At 39.9% G+C, this 22,869-nt stretch overlaps 1 protein-coding gene across 1 annotated transcript; it reads left to right on the top strand.

Moving 5' to 3' along the window:
* Positions 1-211: 211 nt before the first annotated feature.
* parvaa (parvin, alpha a) lies at positions 212-20,961 on the top strand. Its single transcript, XM_071506624.1, has 13 exons — positions 212-618; positions 5,699-5,788; positions 6,752-6,822; positions 7,254-7,356; positions 8,155-8,295; positions 11,299-11,414; positions 11,671-11,729; positions 13,933-13,952; positions 14,044-14,105; positions 15,664-15,732; positions 15,983-16,084; positions 18,584-18,656; positions 19,995-20,961. The coding sequence occupies exons 1-13, from the start codon at positions 483-485 to the stop codon at positions 20,069-20,071; spliced, it is 1,119 nt and encodes a 372-aa protein (XP_071362725.1). The 5' UTR covers positions 212-482; the 3' UTR covers positions 20,072-20,961.
* The last annotated feature ends 1,908 nt before the right edge of the window (positions 20,962-22,869 follow it).

Below are 22,869 nucleotides of genomic sequence, written 5' to 3'. Positions count from 1 at the left end.
TTTAGAAATTACATTTTTACCTTTTTTTTTTAAAATTATTATTATTTATTCTTTTTTTTTTTTTTTTGTCACTAAATTTCAGAGGGAGAAAATAAAGTCTTTTTTCCATAATGTTTCACCAGTGAATCGTTGTGAAGCACGGCCTCTTGTGGTGTGAATGGTGTACCTTCATTTCTTCTTTTTGGGACCCCTCAGCCTCTCCTGCCGCCCCCCGCCCCCCCTCCGGCGGTCGGCAGCGGCTCCGACCTCCCGCCGCCCCCCTCCGGCCTGCTCCCCGGGCCCTCCCACAGAGAGGAGGGGCCGCTCACTCCAGTCAACTTCGGGAGAAAATGTCTGGAATTCCGTTTCCGCTTTGGGGAGTGGACGGTGATTTTTTTTTTTTTTTTTTTTTTTGTAACTTCACTTCCCAACCGACTTTGATTTCCACGTCAACTCGGACTCGTTTTGCGGTAACAGTCCTGGATTAACTCACCGTCCAGACGATGGCTTCCTCGCCTCAGAAGTCCCCGTCCTCTCCGAAATCCCCGACGCCCAAATCCCCGTCTTCCAGAAAGAAAGACGACTCTTTCCTGGGAAAACTTGGTGGGACTTTGGCGAGAAGGAAAAAGGCTAAAGAAGGTAGCGTTAAACAGCTAGCAAAACATCGAGCCAGCGCCGTTGCTAGCTAGTTTTAATGTCCTGTTTTCAGAGGTTAAGATGAAATAATTGAGTTATAACAACATTTTAGACCATAACAAACAGTGGCCAGTCATACAGTGAAGCCAAAATCCTCATAAATTCAACACTTTAATTTCAGGGAGCTATTAAGATTTATGCTTTAATTCAATTTATAACAAAAAACAGCATAACTACAACTTGTGTGTGTGTCTGTGTGTGTGTGTGTGTGTGTGTGTGTTTTCACGCCTCCGGGCTGTGTCTGTATCCATGTAAGGTCTTGAATCCGCTACTACTGTAATAAGTGAGGAATGAGATACGAGTAAACACAGGCCCTTCACAGACAGAGGCAGGAGGCTGGGTTCCTCCAACACCCTCCCTGTTTTCCCAAATACTGCAAAAAAAAAAAAAAACATTTCTAATAATGTTTTTCCTCCTGGGGAACGGATGCAGGGTTCATCCCTAGAACATGGTCAGAGGTCAGAGGTCAGGGTTATTTACAGCTCTGAAGCTATTGAGATCCACTGACTTCCTCATGAACAGTTAAGTGTACATCACCTCCTGTCTTAATATTTTTAATTCTTCCTGTGTTGGACTATTATCCCATCTATTGCATCTATATTTTTTTTTTTAAGATGCCCACTTCCGTTGATATCCATGCAGGGTTGCCCTGGGAATTTAGCAGGCTTTAGTGTGTCTGACGTTCATTGTCAAAGGCCAGGTTTTTATCATGCAACGAGAGTGGTTTCTTTCAACTGAATGATTACTGTGTGTCATTCAGGAGACTGTTGCACAGCTGAGCCCCCTTTTTATGTCGTCTTTGTCCACAGCGTGCAATCGCATTACATTCATGCTGGCTCGTGTTCACCATATATACAGTATGCTGAGTGCAATGTGTGAGATGTCTGCAATGTGTTCCATGATTTGATGGAAAACGGGGGCCGATTGCCCTTGCGTTGATCATTGATTAAATTTAAGATCTTGTGATGTGTATGGCAGGCACTAATGCGGAGAGAGGGGCCATCGGCTGGAGCAGCAGTAACGACGAATGAAAAAGAAAAAAGGAAAAGATGAGAAAGAGAAAGCTATAGGATGGAGATGAGATGGTATGAAAGGAAAGGAGAAGGTCAGGAGGTTTTACAGCAGCACCGAGGCTGCAGATGGACACCAGCTACCTGCGGTGTGGATATAGTGCAAACAGAATACAGCACATAAAACAGGAGAGGTAATATAGAATTTTATATCCTCTGTGAAAATAGAGCAAATATAGACTTTATATTGGAGTCAGCTTTTATATTAGAGACTTGTGAGCGCAGCCTGTGGAGGATGAGCTGCAGGGGAGAAATCTGGTCCTGCCAGCCAGGAGAGGATGCTTGAGTCTGGGGGACGGAGACAGACAGACATGGGCTGTGGAGCGCTCTGCCCTCCAGGTAGGAGACGGCACCAGCACGCATTCTTTCTGTACATGTGGTCATCGCACAGGAGGCATGTTCCTGAATGATGCATCTAGTGACGTGGCATTTTATTGTTACCCTTCTGCATAGATGCGTATTCTCATTTTATGACACTGGCCCAGAGGTAGGGAGGGGGATGCGCAGTGATTCCTGTTCGGTCTTATGTTGGTATTAACAAATCAAGTCTGCACTGAACATATGTGTGAACAAATTTGTTACCAGAGATGAGTTTTTTTTTCCTTGTCCAGTGAAACAGATTAAAAAAACAGACTTGCTTGACATAGACTGATTGAAACACAGCAGGTAAGTAAGATGACTTGGTGGACATCTCACCTTAATAATGCATATCAATCTACCTGCCATGCTTCCTCTTACAATGCCCCTCCAAGATTACTACTTATCGCTCATCAGTAGTTAGCATAAGTGATAGTTACAGTTACATCACACTGTGCTAATTGGTATCATGTTATTTTACAGCAGCTATACCCCCATATGAGTCTGTAAATTGACTGACAGAATCTATGAAAGGTTTTTTTTTTTTTAACTCTGCTTAATGCTCATAATCTACTAAAAGAATAAACCACTGTTCAGTGTTTATTTTAACCTGAGATTACTTTAAATATTAAACACCTGATTTTACATGACCAGAAGATTAGCAGCCATTTGCCCACACAGTGTTCAACACTGCTGTTGGGTGTGAAGTTGTTTATTTTTAATGTGAGGTGTAACGAGGAGAAAAAACACATTCTGCCATTATAATTCCCTTCATTTCTTGGAGTTTGTAGATGTGTGTTGTATTTCACACAAAACATACCAGTCCTCCTTGGATGTTTTTACATGTAGTTCTGATTCCCATTTCACTTTCACATATACAGACCCTCTGTCCTTATTTATCTGTCTGTTTATATACTCCAACCGGTTCATCAATCACTTAGGAGCCCTCTTCAGATAGATTTTCTCTAATTGCCTCAACATATAATAATCTTTCTCTTTGAATCTTCTCTAGATACTGATGTAGCTAGTGAAGTGAATTACACTTTGAAGCTGCACTGGTATACTTTTATTCTTCAGTAAGGTGTAAATCTGGTATGAGTGGTTTCTGGTTTTATTTTGGTTTTCCAAGAACACTAGTTCTGAAATTAAATTACCTAACAAAGCTTGAATTTGAATTTACTTCTTTTTACTATAGACATCTTGCCTGGTAACTCAGGCATCATCAACAAGCAATAAATCTCAACTGGACTGCATAGAAATTATCTCTTAAAATAGGTAACAGCAATCCTCCTTTGCCTTTACTTGTCTTAAGTGTTTTTAAGTCAGGCTATGTATTTAACTGAGAATAATCTACCTCTTACAAATTAAACATTGATTTCCTGAGCAATAAAACACACCCTTGCTCATTTCAGTCCTTTCAGGGTTTTACTTTTACAACCTCATTTGATCTGGTATGACCAATAGTTTATGGTGGCTAATAGCTAACATTGACAGAATTAGGTAAATATTGCGTTATTGGCATTAACATGTAAATAGTTTTATAACAGAAATAAAACAACAAGTAAACACACAGCCCTAATAAACCTAGGTGTCCATTTACAACTTCCTCAAAATTGAGTCTCTGGGATCCCTTATTCGGCTTCCTTTTGGGCCTTCGTAGGCCACATCCTGTGGAGGACGCAGTCTATGAAGGCGTGGTCGTCATACCTGATGAATGGTTAGGGCTCATACCATGTGGGTGCACGTGCTCTGAGCAGGCTAGTCGCTGGTTTGACTCCCAGCTGGCCGGGGACTCTTGGCTGCATGTCGTTTCCCTTCTCTGTCCCATTTCCTGTCACTCTTCACTGTCCTATTACATAATAAAGGCTTAAAATAGCCAAAAAAGTTTTTGTTATTACCAGTGAGTCTTTGGTCTTCATTGACCAGGAAAAGAAGGCCACATTTCATGGCCACATTTGAAGCAGATTTGAAATGGGACAGTGAAGTCGCACTGCTCTGACGCAATCAATCTTCAAATGCAGCCTCTGAAGGATGCGGCCCCTGAACTGGGACACAGCTAGTGTTTCATCCCTGATAGGCATCAGTAAACAGGGTGCCGTGTGGTCACTGTTAAGTGGATTTTACTGCATGCAAATGTGTTCATTGATAATTAGATGATAGTTAAATAAGTGAAGAGATATGGCACTTGCATTATTGACTGTATGCACTGTTCTTATTGATACTTTTCATTTTATGGAAACAGTCTCCAGAGTCGCGCTCTGCTCACACAGAACACCAAGAGAGCCTAATGTGTGCATCATGATTTTGTTCGGTTTTATATGTCATGCAGTTCAAGAACTGAGGGTGCTTGTTTAGTGTCAAAAAAATTAAAGTCCTGAGAGTTGTCATGTGCTAAAGTAGAATTAATATTGTATCTAGGAGACTGGAGTACCAGTGGTTATGTCGGGTAAGTGGGTTGTAATTTACAGAATGAAAAGAGTGAGTGTGTATCATCCCTGTGTGATGTGAAATGTGTGTTCATGCAGACATGCTGCACTTATGATGGTGTTGATTAAGAGGATGTTGTTCCAGTGAAGGCAGAGAAATGCACAGGATGTTCACTCCATGCTCCCAGCACATGCACACACACACACACACACACACACACACACACGTACACAGTCTGGCACACACACTCTGATCAGCAGTGATCAAACCTCCTCAGGTATCTGACACACTGAGAAGAATGGCGTGCTGGGCTTCTGTAAAGCCCGCTGGGAACCAGGAAGCAACACCATTCGTTGTTTGCGTGACCTCAAGTGGATCTCGACGGAGGGTCTGCGAATGGATGTTTTTAGAATCAAGGGAACATTTAGGGATCGAGCCAAATGACTGCTGAAGGCTGCCGTTGGTTATTGTTCGGGAAGGTGCTCTGTCTTTCAAATTGATCGGAATTTTAAGTTGCTTCACAGGAAGGAATATCATGGATACGTTTGGCTATAGCTTTAGATCGTGGTCGCAGAATAAGCTTTGTTAATTTCATCTTTATTTATGTTATCATCTCCAGTCCGGACTATTTAAATAATCAGTTAACTGCTGAAGAGATCATCTTGCCCTCCTGGAAATGATGATGGCCATTGTTGATGAAAGGATCTATCAGTTAATTGGAAAAATAATCAATGTATGATGAGAATAGTTGTAAATTGCAGTACTAATTGCCATGAACACGGGCAGTGTATCTTATTTTGAGTAAGACCTGCATATGCCAAAAATCACTGCTTAGTCCTGTTTGAGTAATGTTCAGTAAAAACCTCGGTGCCCAGCCTTTTCTCTAAATGAAACCAAACTGTAGAGTTATCATTAAAGATTTAAAGATCTACACCTTCAGTGGGAAAGAGTAAGAATACGAATGTCAGAAAATACTGAGAGATGGTCTACCATGGTGGTTTGGGTCTTGGTGTGATATTTGTTGAAAGTAAGAAAATTATAGAATAATTATTATCATAATAATGATAGTCATCATTTTTAAAGAGAAGAAGAAAATCACAGCAGTCTGACATGCCTAACTTCTGAAAATCCTACATGATCTAAATAAATCTGTTGCTTCTTTCTCGTAGTGTCTGAGCTTCAGGAAGAGGGGATAAATGCCATCAACCTTCCTCTCAGCCCCTCCCACTATGAGCTGGACCCTGAGGACACGATGCTTGGTAAACTGCTACACTCACAGTCCATGTTACACATAGACATATAGGCTATGAGTTAGCTGTAAGGCAGGGACAAACGTTTAGTTAATGTAATCGATAATTTTATATGTATCCTACCAAGCTAAGAATCTAAGTAGTCAATGACTAAAACACAGTCTTTACCAAAACATTTTGTGCTGTATTTCACTAATACCGGATAATTATGTAGGCAAGGTCTACTTTGTGTAGATTAGGCAAATACAGTGTCGAATGCAATACCAATTTCTTCAACACTGGCTTTGCTAATAAGTCAGCTGAAGAGACATGCATAATGACACTTAATGCTTTCAAACAGGAGAGGAGATGGAGGCTCTCCCAGCTCTGGCTTCTGAAAGCACAGTCTGATGTATGACTATATGAGCTGAGCTAATCTGACAAGCACATTTTAGCCAACAGTCAACAAACCAAAACACTGCCAAAGCTTTCTGCAGGGGGAACAAACACTTTTGATCTCATGTTCTTTTACATGTGCCAGGGCATAAACTGTTGTTAAGCTGTGTTAGACCATGACGACTGGAAAGCGCTAATAAACGGAAACAAGTCAAATACTGAACTGGATGTCCTGGATGAACTGTTTTTTGACCATGTCTGTTAAATTCAATTAAATTCAGTTTTATCCATAGTGCCAAATCATAACATACATTATCTCAAGACACTTCACAGAGTAACGTCAAGACTTGACAATATTACAGCGAGAAACCCAACAGTTCATACTATGAACAGCACTTTAACAGGAAGACACCTCCCACAAAATGAAGATGATACAGTTACAGTAGTCTGTCAAAATACCGCAATTCAGTTGCTTTCTGCATAGAAAATGACTATAATGCACAAATTATTAAAGCTGTTTTTTGTGTGCGTTGTGTTGTGATTCTAAAGCGTTTCTCCTCAGCTTTAACTTTTATCCTGTTTCTGCTCGTCCATTAGAGGAGAATGAAGTTCGTACCATGGTGGACCCCAACTCCAAGAACGACCGCAAACTGCAGGAGCTCATGAAGGTATGGTTTATATTTTATAATGACAGTAATAACTCGAAACAAAGGACATAACTAACTGAAGATAAAAATACAATAGTGTGAAAAGTATAAAAGTGAGGTGACAGTATGATTCTGTGGAGCAGATGTTCACGCAGGTAGAGCAGGCCTGAGTTAATTTGCAAGAAAGAGCAAAAGAAAATCTTCAGAATTTTTGCAGATTTGTGAAATTTGCAAACATTTCTCAAAACCTTTTGTCAGGAGCGTTGTGTTAATGAACAGCAAACTATATATAGCTGTCAGAAGGTCTAAATGTAACCACTTTAAAGAATTACATTTAAACATAACTGTCAAAAACAATGTATTTGACCACTGCAAGTCCAAATTAGTAACTTTTGAGATAATCTAGTTCACAGTATGAGTCATCTGTGTCTTATTCTGTCGACATACTGTAGGTGCTGATCGATTGGATAAATGACGTTCTGGTTGGAGAGAGGATCATTGTGAAGGATCTGGCTGAAGATCTGTATGATGGACAGGTCCTGCAGAAACTGTTTGGTGAGGAATTGAACCATACATGTGAACTTACTGCCACTGAGGAAGAAAGCTAAGCTGTACTGTTGTTATTGCATTATTATATTTTGACAATTGAGAACATATTCATAATGAAAAGATCCTGCTGCCTTATGTCGGCCTGACGCCAAACTACTTTTCAAGCAATTTTACTGTCACAGATTAATTTCTAATATCAAAATAAAATCGTCAACGTCATCTTCATCGTTTGGTGTAGGTGCGTTCCGACAAAATCAGACATGTTGAATATTAGGGTTTTTAGTCTTGGCTCATGCAGGTGATGATGTTCAATGGCGTTCTCTGCAGCACCAAACAGGAAACAGCAAACCGAGCTGATAGTGAGCATGGATGTGACTGCGAGGAGGCCGTTTGGCATAAGGCCACCTTGAGATATATAAGGGTGGCAAGAGTAACTAGACAATAATTTCAAAATAAATCAGGAAATTATAAATACACATCCAAACAGTCATTTTACGGACAAACATAAAATTTATAGTGTTGAGTTTCTATCTTTATATAATAATAATAATAATAATAATGAAGAAGAATTTCAAAGAGCAAAGAAGTCTGGGGAAAAAAAAAAAATTCCTTCCTGTAAATTTCCACCAAGAGCATGATGGGAAATAATCTCAAAGGAACTAGTCTTGCAAATGGAGATTTCAGGCTTTAGTCTTTTAAAAGAATTACCTGCGTCTCTGGATATTAACTCCACATTGTGCATATTCCTAAGTATTTAGCGTATTGACATTAATCTGTGTGTCTTTGCGTTCCCTTGTGCTTTAGAAAAGCTGGAAGGCGAGAAACTGAACGTGGCTGAGGTGACCCAGTCAGAGATCGCCCAGAAACAGAAGCTGCAGACTGTCTTAGAGCGCATCAACGACTCACTCAAACTCTCCACCAGGAACATTCGCTGGAATGTGGACTGTAAGGAACATCTTTAAGTACAATTATGTATTTCTGTGATGTTGGCTTGTGTTCATTATTTCACATATTTTCCTCACTCATCCTTTTTTTCACAGTTTTCTTTTACACCCTGTCTCTCCATAAGCAGTATTCAGTTTAGATCTTCTACTGTTGCGCTGTTCTGTCAATTAGTCAATTACAGCACACCACTACACAGTTGATCGATCCATTAGTTACATTTGATGAAATTGAAATTTGGATATCTTCTCAGACGATGACTCATAGCCCAGAGTCACTTAAAAAACCTATTGAAACACAATGTGTTGTTGAGTAATGCTTGTAGAGATGAGATGAGACCAAACTGATCCCTGTGAGATAATCAGGTATCTGCAGCCGCAAGACTGATGAACTACAAAGGGGAAAATCATAGATAGATCATAGAAAAACCTATTAAAAAAGCTAATTGTAGGAAGAATCAGTATTCTCAGATGCACAATTTTACTCAGGCTCATGTCTTTTGTGTTGTGCAATTATAAAAAATATATAGTGTAATATTTGTAGCAGCTTACTGTGCTTGTGCATGGTAGCACTTTATTTTATTCATAACAGATCCTTATTACAGGTTTTCAAGCAGCTTGTGTTCTCACTGTGATCTGACATAGTGATCCTCGACACTGGTTGTCATTGTTCTGCAGGTAGTGCTGGGATGTTTGTGTGTTTTTCTTTGCTCAGAATCTAACGGATGAGAACCTCTACATGTATTTTTCTAGTATTTGTCCATTGTGGATAAACATCCATAAATCACAAAAAAGACACCTGAAAATCATCAGATTTTCCTCAGTATCAAAGTAATCCAGTGATAGCTGTCTTTACATCCAGGGGTAAACTGCAAACAGGAACTGCTAATAGCTATAGCTAAACAAAGGCTAAAAACGAGGTTCAGACGAGAACACGAGTATCTACATATATGTAGCTGAAATTACAACAACCCATTTGAAGGGCTTTTAAAGGCTCTCGTTCTCAGCAGCTTTATTTTTGTTATATTGGTTCATAAATAGGCCTGTATGTTGGTGCTCCATCAATCATATTTGCAAAAAAAAACGTTGCTTCAGCCTTTAAGCTACATCCAGCACGTAAATCAGTCTTCAGTCTTCACAGGCCATTTGACTGGTCAAGCAGAGGTGTACCTAACAGCGCCGCGACACCCGTCAACATGTTGATGTCACTGAATTATTACAACACTATTACATGAAGACCCAGTGCAGCCCTTTGGCACAAGGCTGCAATATTCACAGTGCATTCACAAAATGTCTGAACACTTGTGTATATTTGTATATGTGAGAAATAAGTTGGGGGAGAAGAAAATGCATGTGGGGCATGAGGCTAAAGGGCAGATTTACTTTATAAGACGGGGACACACAGAGAAAAGCTTTAAGATTGGGAACAGCACTGTTTTTTATTCAGTAATTCACTACAGAAAGGCCATATCAAATGAATTCAGACCAACTAATCTGACATTCTTGAATGCACCTCTGGCAGAAGTTTGTCCATGAAAAGCTATTTGTGTGAGATGTCTTCAAAAATGGTTAAAGAGCACAGTGAATAACGTGGAATGTCATTGATTTTGCTGTCCATTTATTTGAGGAGCTTTCTTTTAATGAATTCACTTTTGTTTGTCCCCACTTTCATCCCCCATTCAGACGCTATAGAAAAACACTCGCTCTTGGTGTAACTCATTTGGACCCTCTCATGAAGTGAGGATCAAATAGGTTTTGTGAAGGCCATAAGCTTGCACTCATTGTATGTCATTTTCCATTGCCATGGTGTATAATCAAAGGCTTGCTGTAGACACTTAATTGATCCTGATTGTTTTGTGTATCCAGAGGTAAATCCTATTTGTGTGGTTGACTAAAGACGTGTTGCTCAGTGTATCTGACTGAACAGGCTCTTAGTGGTTGACTTTATGCTGCAGACATAATTTAGATTGTTTATGTCTTTCTCCGTACAAAAGCTTGAATTTTTTTGACTTTTTTTTTATGTCACTCCAAGGCAGCTTTTTGGCATCTTGTGTTTGTATTTACCATTAAAGGTTTCAAAGGTTTCATGACCTTGTCTTTTAAAACTTTTAATTCTAAATTCCAGAGTGGATGTAAAATAATAGAAAATATGTGGCTTGTTATTTGGCAATTTAAGGCCTGGAGCGAGGTATTCACTTCATTAAAAAGACACAAAACATAAAGAGAAAAATGCTCAGAAACAGCAGTTAGTGAATAACATGTCTACATATTAATTGCAGATGATGGCATCTTTTTGTCATTTGTTCAGAAATATTGAGACATTTGAGATTAAACTTTTGGCGAAATTGGTAGCACTGAGTGAAAAGGCTGCCCATACAGCCCTTGATATATGTACATGCAGGCAGAGAACCAGCATGAGCAAGTTCAGGCTACATCCACATTACAACGTTTTCATTTTAAAACGCTTCTCTTCTTCCACTGATACTACTCATGCTAGCTGTCAAAACCTGAAAATGGAGAGTTTTGGAAACGCTGCTGGCCACTGTCAAAGCAGAGACCCTTGCAAACAATGACGTTGACACCCATGGTCGCTCCCTGATTGGGTCGTATCAGCCTTGACCACCAGTGGTGAAAGCAACATGAATAACGAAGTACAGGCATTGCTGACCCTATTGTCTTTGCAAGCAGCTGTTGTTCATCAACTGCAGAGTGAACAGTCTGCTTCCTGTTTACTCTGGCTCGCACATGCTCGGTGCACGTGAATGGTCACGTATGTGTGCGTTTGCAGGTGTGATAGTATGGACGCGGATCGTTTCTGGTAATGAAGAAATTCCCACAGCAAGTTGGTGTACGGATTTAAATGTCAGAAAACAGCAGATATAAGGGAAAAGGTCATGTCTCTTGTATGTTAACTACTTGCATCATTCACTGTTTTTTCCATCAGTGATGTTAAGCTTTATTTTATTGTTAACTCACTCTTTCTTTCTCCGTCCTTCCTCCACACTAGCGGTTCATGCTAAGAGTATAGTTGCCATCCTGCACCTGCTGGTGGCAGTGTCACAACACTTCCGAGCACCAATCAGATTGCCCGACCACGTTTCTATTCAAGTTGTGGTCGTCCAGGTGGGTTTAACATTGTTTTTTTTAAAGGCTATTCACTGTTCATTTACAGTGTGAGTCTGCTTACTTGCATAACAGGGATTGGGATTGATTTATTTATTGGGATTGTGTGGTTTTATGACACCACTCTCCACTGCTGTGAATTCATCTTTGACTTTTCTTTCCCTTTATTTGTCACCAGCTGTTTCTTGTCTCAGTCATGTTCAGTAGAATGAAAAAAAATCTGATTCAGACATTATCATCCCTTTTTGTCTTTCAGAAAAGAGAGGGCATCCTTCAGTCCAGACAAATCCAGGAGGAAATCACTGGCAACACAGAGTAAGTACGCCCTGCCATCTGACTCTGGAGAAATCTTTTCTACTTGTCTCTGATGTGAAATGTCACCAACTAAACTGGCTGGTTATCATGACTGTGCTGTGTGTAATTTACTGATTATTGACTTCTGGGTATCAAAGTTCAAAGTTATTATAAAGTTTGGTTGATTTCTGAAAACATTTTCTTTTAATCTGTTGGACCGGTCAAGGTGAGACGGCGACACTCACCTCTGTCGACTGAATTCAGTGGATTTTTGGAAATTGATTTGTCACTTTTTGCAAAATAAAGCTTTTCTTTCGGAGCTGCATTCGGAGGAGTCTTTTGATCTAGACAACCTTCGTGACAAATAACACATCAGTTGATGGGTTTCATTTTTTAATACAAGTCATGATACAGCAACAATACCACAATTATACTTTTTTGATACCTTACTGTGAAAGAAACAAACAAACATGCAGTCAGAAAAAGGTAAAAATTACAAATTCAATCAGAAACAATTTCAATCAGAAACTCAACTGATTAAAGAATAATAGTATTTAAGTTCTGCTGTTGGGGTCTCAAACAATAACAAAAGATGCCATTAAATGCTATTGTGAAGTAGCCTGGGATCATAGAAATTGCTGTCTTCAACACCAATGCTGTAAGATTCGCCCGGTTTGGATTTCTTCAGTGTCAGTTGTTCAGGAGGTTTTTACTTGGAGCTGAATTATCCACAGAGGTCTCCTCCTCTCCAAAACAAACAGACCTGATGATTTTAACCAGTAAAAACACTTATTTGGTCTGATGACCAAAATCCTTCATCCAGTTAAAAAGCATAGTCGACAATGAACAATGTGTGAAAAGCGTATCTTAAAATGTGGCTTAAAACTTGATTCAAGTCAATTTTGAGTGTCTGACAGGCAACGCTGACACACGCACACAGGGAATGTGATGTCGACCAAATGAAACAGACTGTCACTATGATTCAAATCACAGATTTCTCTAGGTTTGAAAATAGCTGGAAGCATTTGGGACGATGTAAGTGCACAACTACACAAAAACATTTTATAATTTTAACAAGACTGTGAATCTGACCACCCATAGATTGCACCTTTTTGCTGTTCATTGTGATGGACACACTTCAATCAGTGCCTTAAAAGCATTGAGGTTCTATCTTCTCTTCAGTCAACAAAACCGTGCTGCCCGCTGCGCTTTACTTAGACTGCGCAATGGCGAATATGCAACCATTGTGTTTCAACAAGAGATGTGATGGCACCTTCAGCTGAAGAATTAGAAAATTTAAATCACACACACTCTCTGTGTCACACACATTTTTTTTCTCGCTGTGAGGCTGTCCTGCAGCCTGACAGCAGCATCGAGGGAGATAACAGCAGGCCAGAACACACAGGCACACACATTTTGTCATGGTAGATAGATACACAGTTAATAACACACACACACACACACACACACAGAGGCTCAGATACACTCACATGGTCACACTGAAAATACGGTTATTACCAACAGGATCATTGCCCAGACTTGCCTGCCTTTGCCATCGCAGATTACACCATGAACATGTGCGAGTGCTTCTCGTGTGTGTGTGTGTGTGTGTGTGTGTGTGTGTGTGTGTGTGTGTGTGTGTGTGTGTGCGCCTGCCATTTCTTGCTGGCCTGCCCACTGCGATATCGCTTCCTCTGGGACACTCACACTGCAGCGTTCCCTACGCTCCAAAAACCACCTGACCCCATCCAACAACAACAACACCCTCCAAAGCGCTAACATTGTAATAATAGACGAGAGAGGTCGTCCATTCCCATAGAAAACCAACACGGACAGACAGGCACGTCTTCATTCATTGTATTAATACCCAGCAGTATTGTCTTGCTGTCGGGATTACTGCATTGTGCTATAGTATGTGGTCATTGTGACCATCCCACTGATGATACCCAGGTTATTTGAATACCCGCGGTGTACCTGTGTTTACTGTTAATCAAATTATACCCCAGCTACATTATTGTATTGTCATTCCTGTGACATAATCCCTCCATTCTCTACATTCCTCTGTGATTGACTTGGATGTACTTGTCTGTTATTTTCTTTTGTTTTCTATGAATAATCAAGTGTGAAATTGTCAATAAGGAGAAATGGCCTCAGAGTTGTATATTTTCATGTATTTTATCCTCTTTTTGGCCCTAATTCCTGATTTCTCTCCTCTTTTTCAAAGGGCTTTCTCTGGCAGACACGGTATGTCCTTTTCCATTTTTCTGATTCTGTTTTCAGGAATGTTGTTTTTTTTCTCTTTCAATCAGTAATTAATTTGATTTCTTCTCCGCAGAGCGCGATGCTTTCGACACCCTGTTCGACCACGCTCCGGATAAACTGAATGTTGTCAAAAAGGTACTGTGGCATCGCACATTCCATCAGCCATCATGGAGAAAAGGCAATTTATATTGAAACATAAACATTACAACAAAATACAATACAAAAGGTGCCAGTTGCACATAAGCCCCTAAGATTTTCCCTAAAATCTGACTTAAGGTTTCCTTGAAATAAAAATTGTTGCACAAAACACCCTTAAGTCCTCTCTGTAAGGTTTCCTTAAAATGTACACTTAAGTATTTAAGGTTTTCTCCTTATCTTGGTCTTACACTGATGGAATCACTTAACGCTGCACAAAAGACCTTAGTGACTGAAGTAAGGAAAAAGCTAAAGGTACATCTGACTCTATCTTAACTGCAACTTGACCAATTTTGTGATGATAAATCAAGAAAATTAACGCATCCCACTGCACAGCCTTAACAATGAGGAAGTGACTCTTCATCACAGGTTTGACCAGCAGTCAGTTCATGATTTCTCTGACCGTCTAGGACTGGCTCAGTCCACTTTCCACAGCTGTGCTCTTCCAGCTCCTTCCTCATTGATGGCTGCTCTACAGTTTCATGCTACGGGTCTTTCCTTTCAGGTGTATCTGAGGTATTTCATGTCCACAGGTCAGCAGCAGTGTGCTGAGTGCTGGACAATGTGGTGAAGTTTTCGTCAAAGTAAAAGGAGGTTGCGATAGCAGCACACTCCTTTAATGTTGCCGGCCTGGAAACAGTAACATTTTACTGCTGTAAATTACTCAAGTATTTTCCTTAATTAAGGAAACCTTTTAAGAGATTCTATGCAACACCATTAAGTAACTCCCTCAGCTAAGGAAAAATTAAACCTTGTTATACTTGAGTAAAGAACCTAAGATGTTATGTGCAACCGAAATCTAGAATCTTCATATATCAACTTGCGTAACTGATCCTAGGAAATACCTGAAGGGGGTGTTGCATAGATCAGTTCACTATTGTTTTAAGTGAAAATAATCTGGTTAATTTAGTTTCCTTATTTCTGTATCTCTTCTCTTTAAACTCCAACAAATCAAGGATTCGATGTGAACATTATTTTTGGTTTTGTTATGCAAGAAAGATTCCATGCTGCTAATCTAGTAAACTAATATGCAATTACTAGATATCAGGATAAAATCTTTTGAGCATGAAATCTTGAAATCTTGAACAAAAAAAAAATTTTCATCAGTGGATGGTGTTTTAGCTCAGTTGTCATGGAGATGGTTTTGAGATGACTTTGTAACTCCATCTACTGATGAAGACTCTAATACGTGGTTGAAAACTCCAGAGAAAAAAGCAAGTAAGTATTGAGTTGAGTTGAGATTTTTTTCTCTGTCAAACTATTCATAGTTACATTACAGATTGTATGAATCAGGTAAAATATTGGTCTGACAAAATTCTGTGATCTGAGTGAAAATAAATGAAATGTTACTGTGATTTAAATTAGTATAGGTTGATTTGTTTTTCAGTGTTTGTGTCTATTTGCGTTGAAGTCATGAGGTTTGTGTAGGTTTGTGTAACTGTTGTGTTTGAGATGTCACCAGCTTTTGTGACAGAGAGTTTCTTCTTTGTTTTCTCAGACGTTGATCACTTTCGTCAACAAACACCTGAACAAGCTCAACCTTGAGGTGTCTGAATTGGACACACAGGTGAGAAACACACACACACACACACACACACACACACACACACACACACACACCTACACAACATATAATGTGTACTGTATAATGGGTCACTGTTAATGAAAACATGGCCATCTTAACATATTCCTTAATCTGTCATTGACATTGATCAACATGTTTCCAAATCAGTTAAATTTGTTTCAGCATTTCTCTTAAATCACAATCACTTGTAAACTACAGCTCATCTCTGTGTCCGACTGTGCTGCTGTCTCAGTTTGCAGACGGAGTTTATCTGGTGTTGCTGATGGGGCTGCTGGAGGGATACTTTGTGCCGCTCTACAACTTTTTCCTCACACCAGAAAATTTTGACCAAAAGGTAAAGTCAGATTATTTTTCATTTTTATTGTTCTGATAATGAATCAGTCATTGCCTGCGGGGTTGACGTTTGAAGTTTGTAGCTGACTCCTTCATGGAGGAGGACACCAGATACTGTCTTGAATTTGCATCTGTTATGAAGAAGTCCAACACCTCACTTATTTCACAGAGGTGGCTCGCCTGGTAGAGTTCGTATCAGGAAGTCTTAGTCCTAACTACATCAGCCCAGGTTCAAGTCCAACCCTTTTGCTGCATGTCATCCCTTCTCCCCCTGACTTTCCTTTCTTTCTGTCACTGTTGCTATCAGAATAAAGAAAAAAATGCCCTAACAAATAACTTTAAAAAAAACAACATCCATAGAAATGGCTCATTTCACTACTTGAACATAATCCACTGCAGCACATTCAGCAGATCCGTAGCTTTTTACCTGAATTTAAGAACTGACTGGATTTTCCAAAGTTTTTTTTCATCAAGAATGACCCTGAGATTAAATTGCCGACATTCCCAGCCACCAAAAGAATCATAACCTTTTTTACCATTGGTAGGTATGTATACAAATGGCTACTGTTCTTTTGTGCGTCATCCAGTGTGGATGTAAACAACCCTCAAACTAAAGAGGACTTGAGGACTCCACTGTGTCTCTCTCCTTGTTGCTGAGTGAATGTTTTACATCTACTGTTATTCACAATTGATTCAAAAAAAAAAAGAACAGTGACCTTTGGTAAATGGCTTTGGTTCTGCTGGAAGGGGACAGCATTGATTTAACAAAATACACAAATGCAACAATGTTTTGGAGCAGTGGAGATGAAGACTTGTGGTGGAGGGCTCCATCATATTGGAGTGAAACAGGGTTGTGACTCGCCTTCGGTCTTGACCTATGGTTTAAGATACACTCCTAAATCAATACTCCCATTTCTGAGGAGCCTCACGCACTCGGAGCCAGGACTCTCCTCTCAATAGCTTGATAAATGCCATCCGTTTTCCCCAGAGCCCATTCAGTGCGGAGCCATCGCTCTTCTCCATTGGCCTCTGTAGTTCTACACTATTCTGAACAGGCAATCTGCGGAGACACCACAGTAGCCTTTTGTTTGGGTCTTGGCCAGTAGCCCCTGCCAAGCTGCAAAGCAGAATGGGCATCAGTGCTACAATGTACACAACTACACACACACACACACACACACACACACACACACACACACACACACACACACACACACAGAGACTCCTGGCCCGGAAGAACAGGCACCAGCCCCACAGCATCTGTAATCTCCTATTGCACAGGGAAACGCTGAAGTGGCTTAGGGGCTCAGCTCTATTACTCTGTGTGTGTGTGTGTGTGTGTGTGTGTGTGTGTGTGTTTGTGTGTGTGTGTCTGTGTCTGTGTGTCTGTGTGTGTCTATCTATTCAAGAGCCTAGAGGCCCATCGATGATGCACCAGGGGCCGGCTGTGAAAAGTAGCATGAGGCATCAAGAAATCGCTCCTGCTCCTGCTCAGTAGATCTCTACTTAAGGCTCATTCTCTTCCTTTCTTTTTGACAGTGTTAAAAAGCTGTGGTCATGCTTATCAAACAATAAGCCCTCGTTGGGCAAAGCTTTTAGTACTTCACAGCAGGGCAAGCGCACAGACGTGCACAGATACAATGGGCTTAGAACAGCAAACGTCATTTAACTATTTCCATCTCTTGTTTTGCTCCTGTCTTGCTGTTTTTTCTTATTGCTCACACATCAGATTTCCTCCACAGAGCTTTACCTCTGCAGGTCTAAATGCAGCAAGACTGAAAACCAAGATTGTTTCACCTTTAAATGTTAAAAGCCTGAAAGATGTTTTGAAAAGCCAGTCCTGCATTTTGGCATCATTCATCATAATTGTCAGTCTCCTAGAAAAAAATCTCCACCATTTCCACAATGTGTGTTTCATTCTATTCCACCTGAATACAATATAATAACATCAGAAATACTCTCTACTCTCTTCTGTTTCCTCCATTTTACATTCAGTCACATTGTACTCGTGTTGCCCGCACACTTGTAATGACATGACAAATCGAACTGTCTGTGACAGTATCACTTTTTGGAGTTAGGAGGTTTTTGAGTGACACTGGTGACATGTGTCCATTGATAAATGAGGGAGCAGAGTGTTTGTGCAGCTGCTGAAGGCTTAAGGTCTTACAGCACAGAGCCGTGTTGTGTTTGTCCACACAGGAAGCTGTGGTAACACGACTGAATCAGCCCAGAGTGTATTGTGGGATTAAGCAACCAGTTTCAATGTTCTTTTATCAACCATATGTGTGTGTGTGTGTGTGTGTGTGTGTGTGTGTGTGTGTGTGTGTGTGTGTGTGTGTGTGTGTGTGTGTGTGTGTGTGTGTGTGTGTGTGTGTGTGTGTGTGTGATGTGTGATGTATGATTTGCACTTGCCCACATGTGCCTGTATGTGTGAAGTTGAGGCTGGGTGTGTGTGTTTGTCAGTACAGTAGCGATCACGCCTCCTAACCTCTCTCTGCAGGTCCACAACGTGTCCTTCTCCTTTGAGCTGATGCAGGATGGAGGTCTGGAGAGACCAAAGCCCCGGCCAGAGGGTAGGACACAGTTACCACATTTATGCTTTAAAACCTGTACCTCTCCACACAGTAGATTGTGAATGGTGACAGGAGAAATGACGGACATGGACACATACAGTATTCAGTCACTTTCTCACACTCAAGATTATAAAAGGTTTTGTCAAAGCATGTTGGATTTTAACTTGTTCTGATGTTTTGTTGGAAAAAAAACATTTTAAAGCTGCACTAATCGATATTTTCATGTTATCAATAATTGAAATAGAGGCGACTGATAGCTGAATAGTTAGGGTGCATACCATATGGGCACATACATTCTGAGCAGGCAAGTCCCCTGTTCAACTCTCAGCCGGATGGACACTTTGCTGCATTTCATTCCCATGTTTTCTGCCCTAAAGGCATAAAATGGATTTTTTTTTAAAAATAAAATTTAATAAAATTTAAAAAATAATAATAATAATAATGAATATATATATATATATATATATATATATATATATATATATATATATATATAGGTATAAATGTATAAAAGAATGGGTAAAATAACTGTGTGTAGTGTCTTACTCACAAATCCACAGAGAGTTTTGGCGTTTACGGCCCAGTGTTATTTGATTCTGACAGTGCTGTAACTGCTCAGCATCAGATGTCAGGCAGACAAAGTGCATGTTGTTTTTCACAGGAGCCGGTGGAGCCTAAAACAGAGTTAAAAGGAGAGTGAATCTCGGACGTACAACTTCAGTGGAGAGAAAGTTCAAATAAATGCTAATGTTGCTCAGTGTCTGCTGTTTGCACCACATTAGCTATCACAACTTAAGGGCTGGTGATATGTCAGTGCTGTGCTTACAGCTCATTCCACTGCCCCCAAGTGGCCAAAAGAATTAATTAATTAATGCAGCTTTAAGAAATAAATAGGGGAAAATATGGAACAATGAAAACTATGTGCCTCCAAATCTGATAAATATGACAGCAGTCTGTAAAATTATTCAAAGACAATTGAACATATTTTACAGCCTTTTTGAATTTACTGATGTTTACAGATGTTTGACACCAGGTTCCTCTTTATTTACAGTTTATTTACAGTTTACGTTCACCATAAAAAGACATCATAAAATAATTGAAATATAGTTGATAAATAAAAAAGTAGATTTGGCTCATTGTTGAATAAGCTAAAATGTTTTTGTATTGTGTTGGCTCTCAAATGGATTTCCAGTTTTCAGATTAGCCTGGTGGATACAGGCAGTTAAGGTAAAGAGAAGCAGGAATATGTCCCCACCGAAGACAGTTTGGACTTTATTATACAGACGAGATCTAAACTTTCACTAGTTGCATCTCTGTAACTCTTCCTTTTTTTTCCAGATATAGTGAACTGTGACCTTAAATCGACACTGCGCGTCCTCTACAACCTCTTCACCAGGTACAGGAACGTAGACTGAGCACCACGTGTAGCAGGAGGAAACGCTATTTACCATGGACCACATGCTTAAGATTAATAATACTGTAAGATTTTCTTTCTATTTGTTGTAGAAATCTGTTTTTATCTGAATGCATGAATCACGTTTTGTATTTTGAACAATGTATCACACACAAATCTGTATTTTTTTTTCTGCCTGCAAACATTTGGCTTTTTTACTGTAAACTGGGCTTTGTTATACAGTCCTTCTGACATCTATGAACTAAATAAGCCATTATTAATGTTTTGTTGAATTTTCTGTAATGACTTGTGTTACCCTCACCACATATCACAAAGGAGAGATTTTAGATGAACAACACTTGTATCTTTTTAAGTCAAAAAAGAAACTGTTTGCCTGTATTTATTGTTCGTTTTTTTCTCTCTCTGCTCTTGTTCATGTAATTCATAAGTGCCTTTATTTAAACATGTGAACGCTGTCAGCTCCTGATATTTAATATTAGGGTGCGTGTGCTCCTCACTTGTCTTAACTCCAGATTTCCTTTGACCAAATTTCTGTCGCATTCACCCTTTACTCTGCAGCCATTTTTTATATTGTAAACTGTGTCTTATTTTTGATCAAGATACATTAGCATTGTATAATCACTCTGCTGTTTGTGGCTTAATACATTATATACATCATATTTTTAATACTCATTAGAATTCACTTATCCCTGCAAGACAAATGAAATTGGACTGAATATATTTAATGTTTCAGGCAACAAATTGTACGTTGTGTTCCAGTTTCAAGGTGCACTCACGTCTATAAAGAATAAAATTGGTATCTGTCTGTGGTTCAGGCTGCCAACACATTCTCTATCATGTATCTATTTATGTTTTAATACATTACATTCAATAAACTGTTCAGTCCCTGAATGTGGCTGTTTTCTTTTCTTTTTCCCTCTCAAAGGAAGTAAAGAGGAATGCTTTTCCAACAAAACATAAAATTGGGGTCAGATTGGTTCCAGTTTTGCACACACAAAGACAAGTGAACCTCCACAACAATTCTTTTTCCTTTTGTTAAACCGAGATAGACTGTTATAAAAGCTGTGTAAAAGCTTTCTGATTTGGAGCTGACCCCAACATAGACTGAAATAGATAGGACAGTTACCAAATGGATGAAAAGGTTCATGTTTTTCTTTTTGACTCACACATGCCACAATACCTTTTGAAAAGGTGAGGGTGGGGTGTGTGTTTGTGTTAGTATGTGTACGTCTCTCTGTGGTTGTGTGGGCACATTTTTAGCTTCAAACCATTGTTTGTGTGGATGTTTTTGGTCAGTCCTCACAACTTCAAAGGGCTGTTTGAGAGTTCAGACTTGGTTTTAGGGTTAATGTTAGAATAAGGTTTAGGTAAGTGTTAGGTTAATGATTGGGGTTACGCATTTACACTCACCAGCCACTTTATTAGGTACGCCTGTTCAACAGCAGAGGTCAAACGAGAATGGCCAGACTGCTTTGAGCTGATAGGAAGGCAACAATAACTCAAAAAAACACCAAGGTACGCAGAAGATCATCTCTGAATGCATAACACGTTGAACCCTGAAGCAGATGGGCTACAGCAGCAGAAGACCACACCGGGTGCCACTCCTGTCAGCTAAGAACAGGAAACTAAGTCTACAATTCACTGGACAGTAAAAAAAACTGGACAGTAGAACATTGGAAAAAACGTTGCCTGGTCTGATGAGTCTCGATTTCTGCTGCGACATTCGGATGGTAGGGTCAGAATTTGGTATCAACAACATAAAAGCATGGATCCATGCATCAACTATTCAGGCCGGTGGACGTGGTGTAATGGTGTGGGGGATATTTTCTTGGCACACTTTTGGTCCCATAGTATCAACTGACCATTGTTTAAACGCCATAGCCTACCTGAGTATTGTTGTTGACCATGTCCATTCCTTTATGACCACAGTGTACCATCTTCTGATGGCTGCTTCCAGCAGGACAATGGGCCTTGTCACAAAGTTCAATTCATCATCTCAAACTGGTTTCTTGAACATTACAGTACATTGAGTTCACTGTACTCAAAGGGCCTCCACAGTCACCAGATCTCAATCCAATAGAGCACCTTTGGGATGTGATGGAACAGGAGATGCGCATCATGGATGTGCAGCTGACAAATCTGCAGCAGCTGCTTGATGTTATCATGTCAATACGGAACAAGATCTCTGAGGAATGTTTCCAGCACCTTGTTGAATCTATGCCATGAATAATTCAGGCAGTTCTGAAGGCAAAAGGGGGTCCAACCCGGTACTAGCGAGGTGTACCTAATAAAGTGGCCAGTGAGTATAATTGTGATGGAAAAGGTTAGGGGAAGGGAACACATTATGTCAGAGCGTGTCCTCACAACTATAGAAAGACCTGCAGCAGATTCTGAGGGATCTGAAACCATGTTATGATCATTTCCTCTCTCGCCCGGGGAACAATCCAGCTGCTCTACTTATTACCTTGTTACATTATAGTTATTGCATTATTTTTACATTGTCGCTCTTTGTGTGGGTCACATGGGGACACACAGACGCATTCCTCTGACTGAAGACACCACATTAATGGAGAGGATGGGAATGTGGGTCCTGGAGGTTTCAGTGTAACTACAGCAACAGAAGTAGCTTAATCAGCTGCACAATTTAGAAGGAGACCATTTACTAACAAGCTACTTAATCTAAATAACTGAACAAAAATATGAATGCAACACTTTTGTCTTTACTACCATTTTTCATTAGTTGAAATTAAAGATCTAAGACTTTCTCTTACTGCACAAAAAGCGTTTTCCTCTCAAATT

The sequence above is a fragment of the Trachinotus anak genome, unplaced genomic scaffold (assembly GCF_046630095.1).
Source record: "Trachinotus anak isolate AG129_WGS33_773 ecotype Australia unplaced genomic scaffold, CSIRO_AGI_Tana_v1 ptg000002l, whole genome shotgun sequence".
NCBI classification, from domain to species: Eukaryota; Metazoa; Chordata; class Actinopteri; order Carangiformes; family Carangidae; genus Trachinotus; species Trachinotus anak.
The sequence above is the reverse complement of the archived record's forward strand: the minus strand, read 5'-3'. Positions and strand labels throughout refer to the sequence as shown.

Coding starts and splice junctions, on each gene's coding strand:
- parvaa (XM_071506624.1), top strand. CDS start 483: ATGGCTTCCTCGCCTCAGAAGTCCCCGTCCTCTCCGAAATCCCCGACG. Junction 7,357..8,154: donor GGTCCTGCAGAAACTGTTTG/GTGAGGAATTGA, acceptor CTTGTGCTTTAG/AAAAGCTGGAAGGCGAGAAA. Junction 15,733..15,982: donor TGTCTGAATTGGACACACAG/GTGAGAAACACA, acceptor CTGCTGTCTCAG/TTTGCAGACGGAGTTTATCT.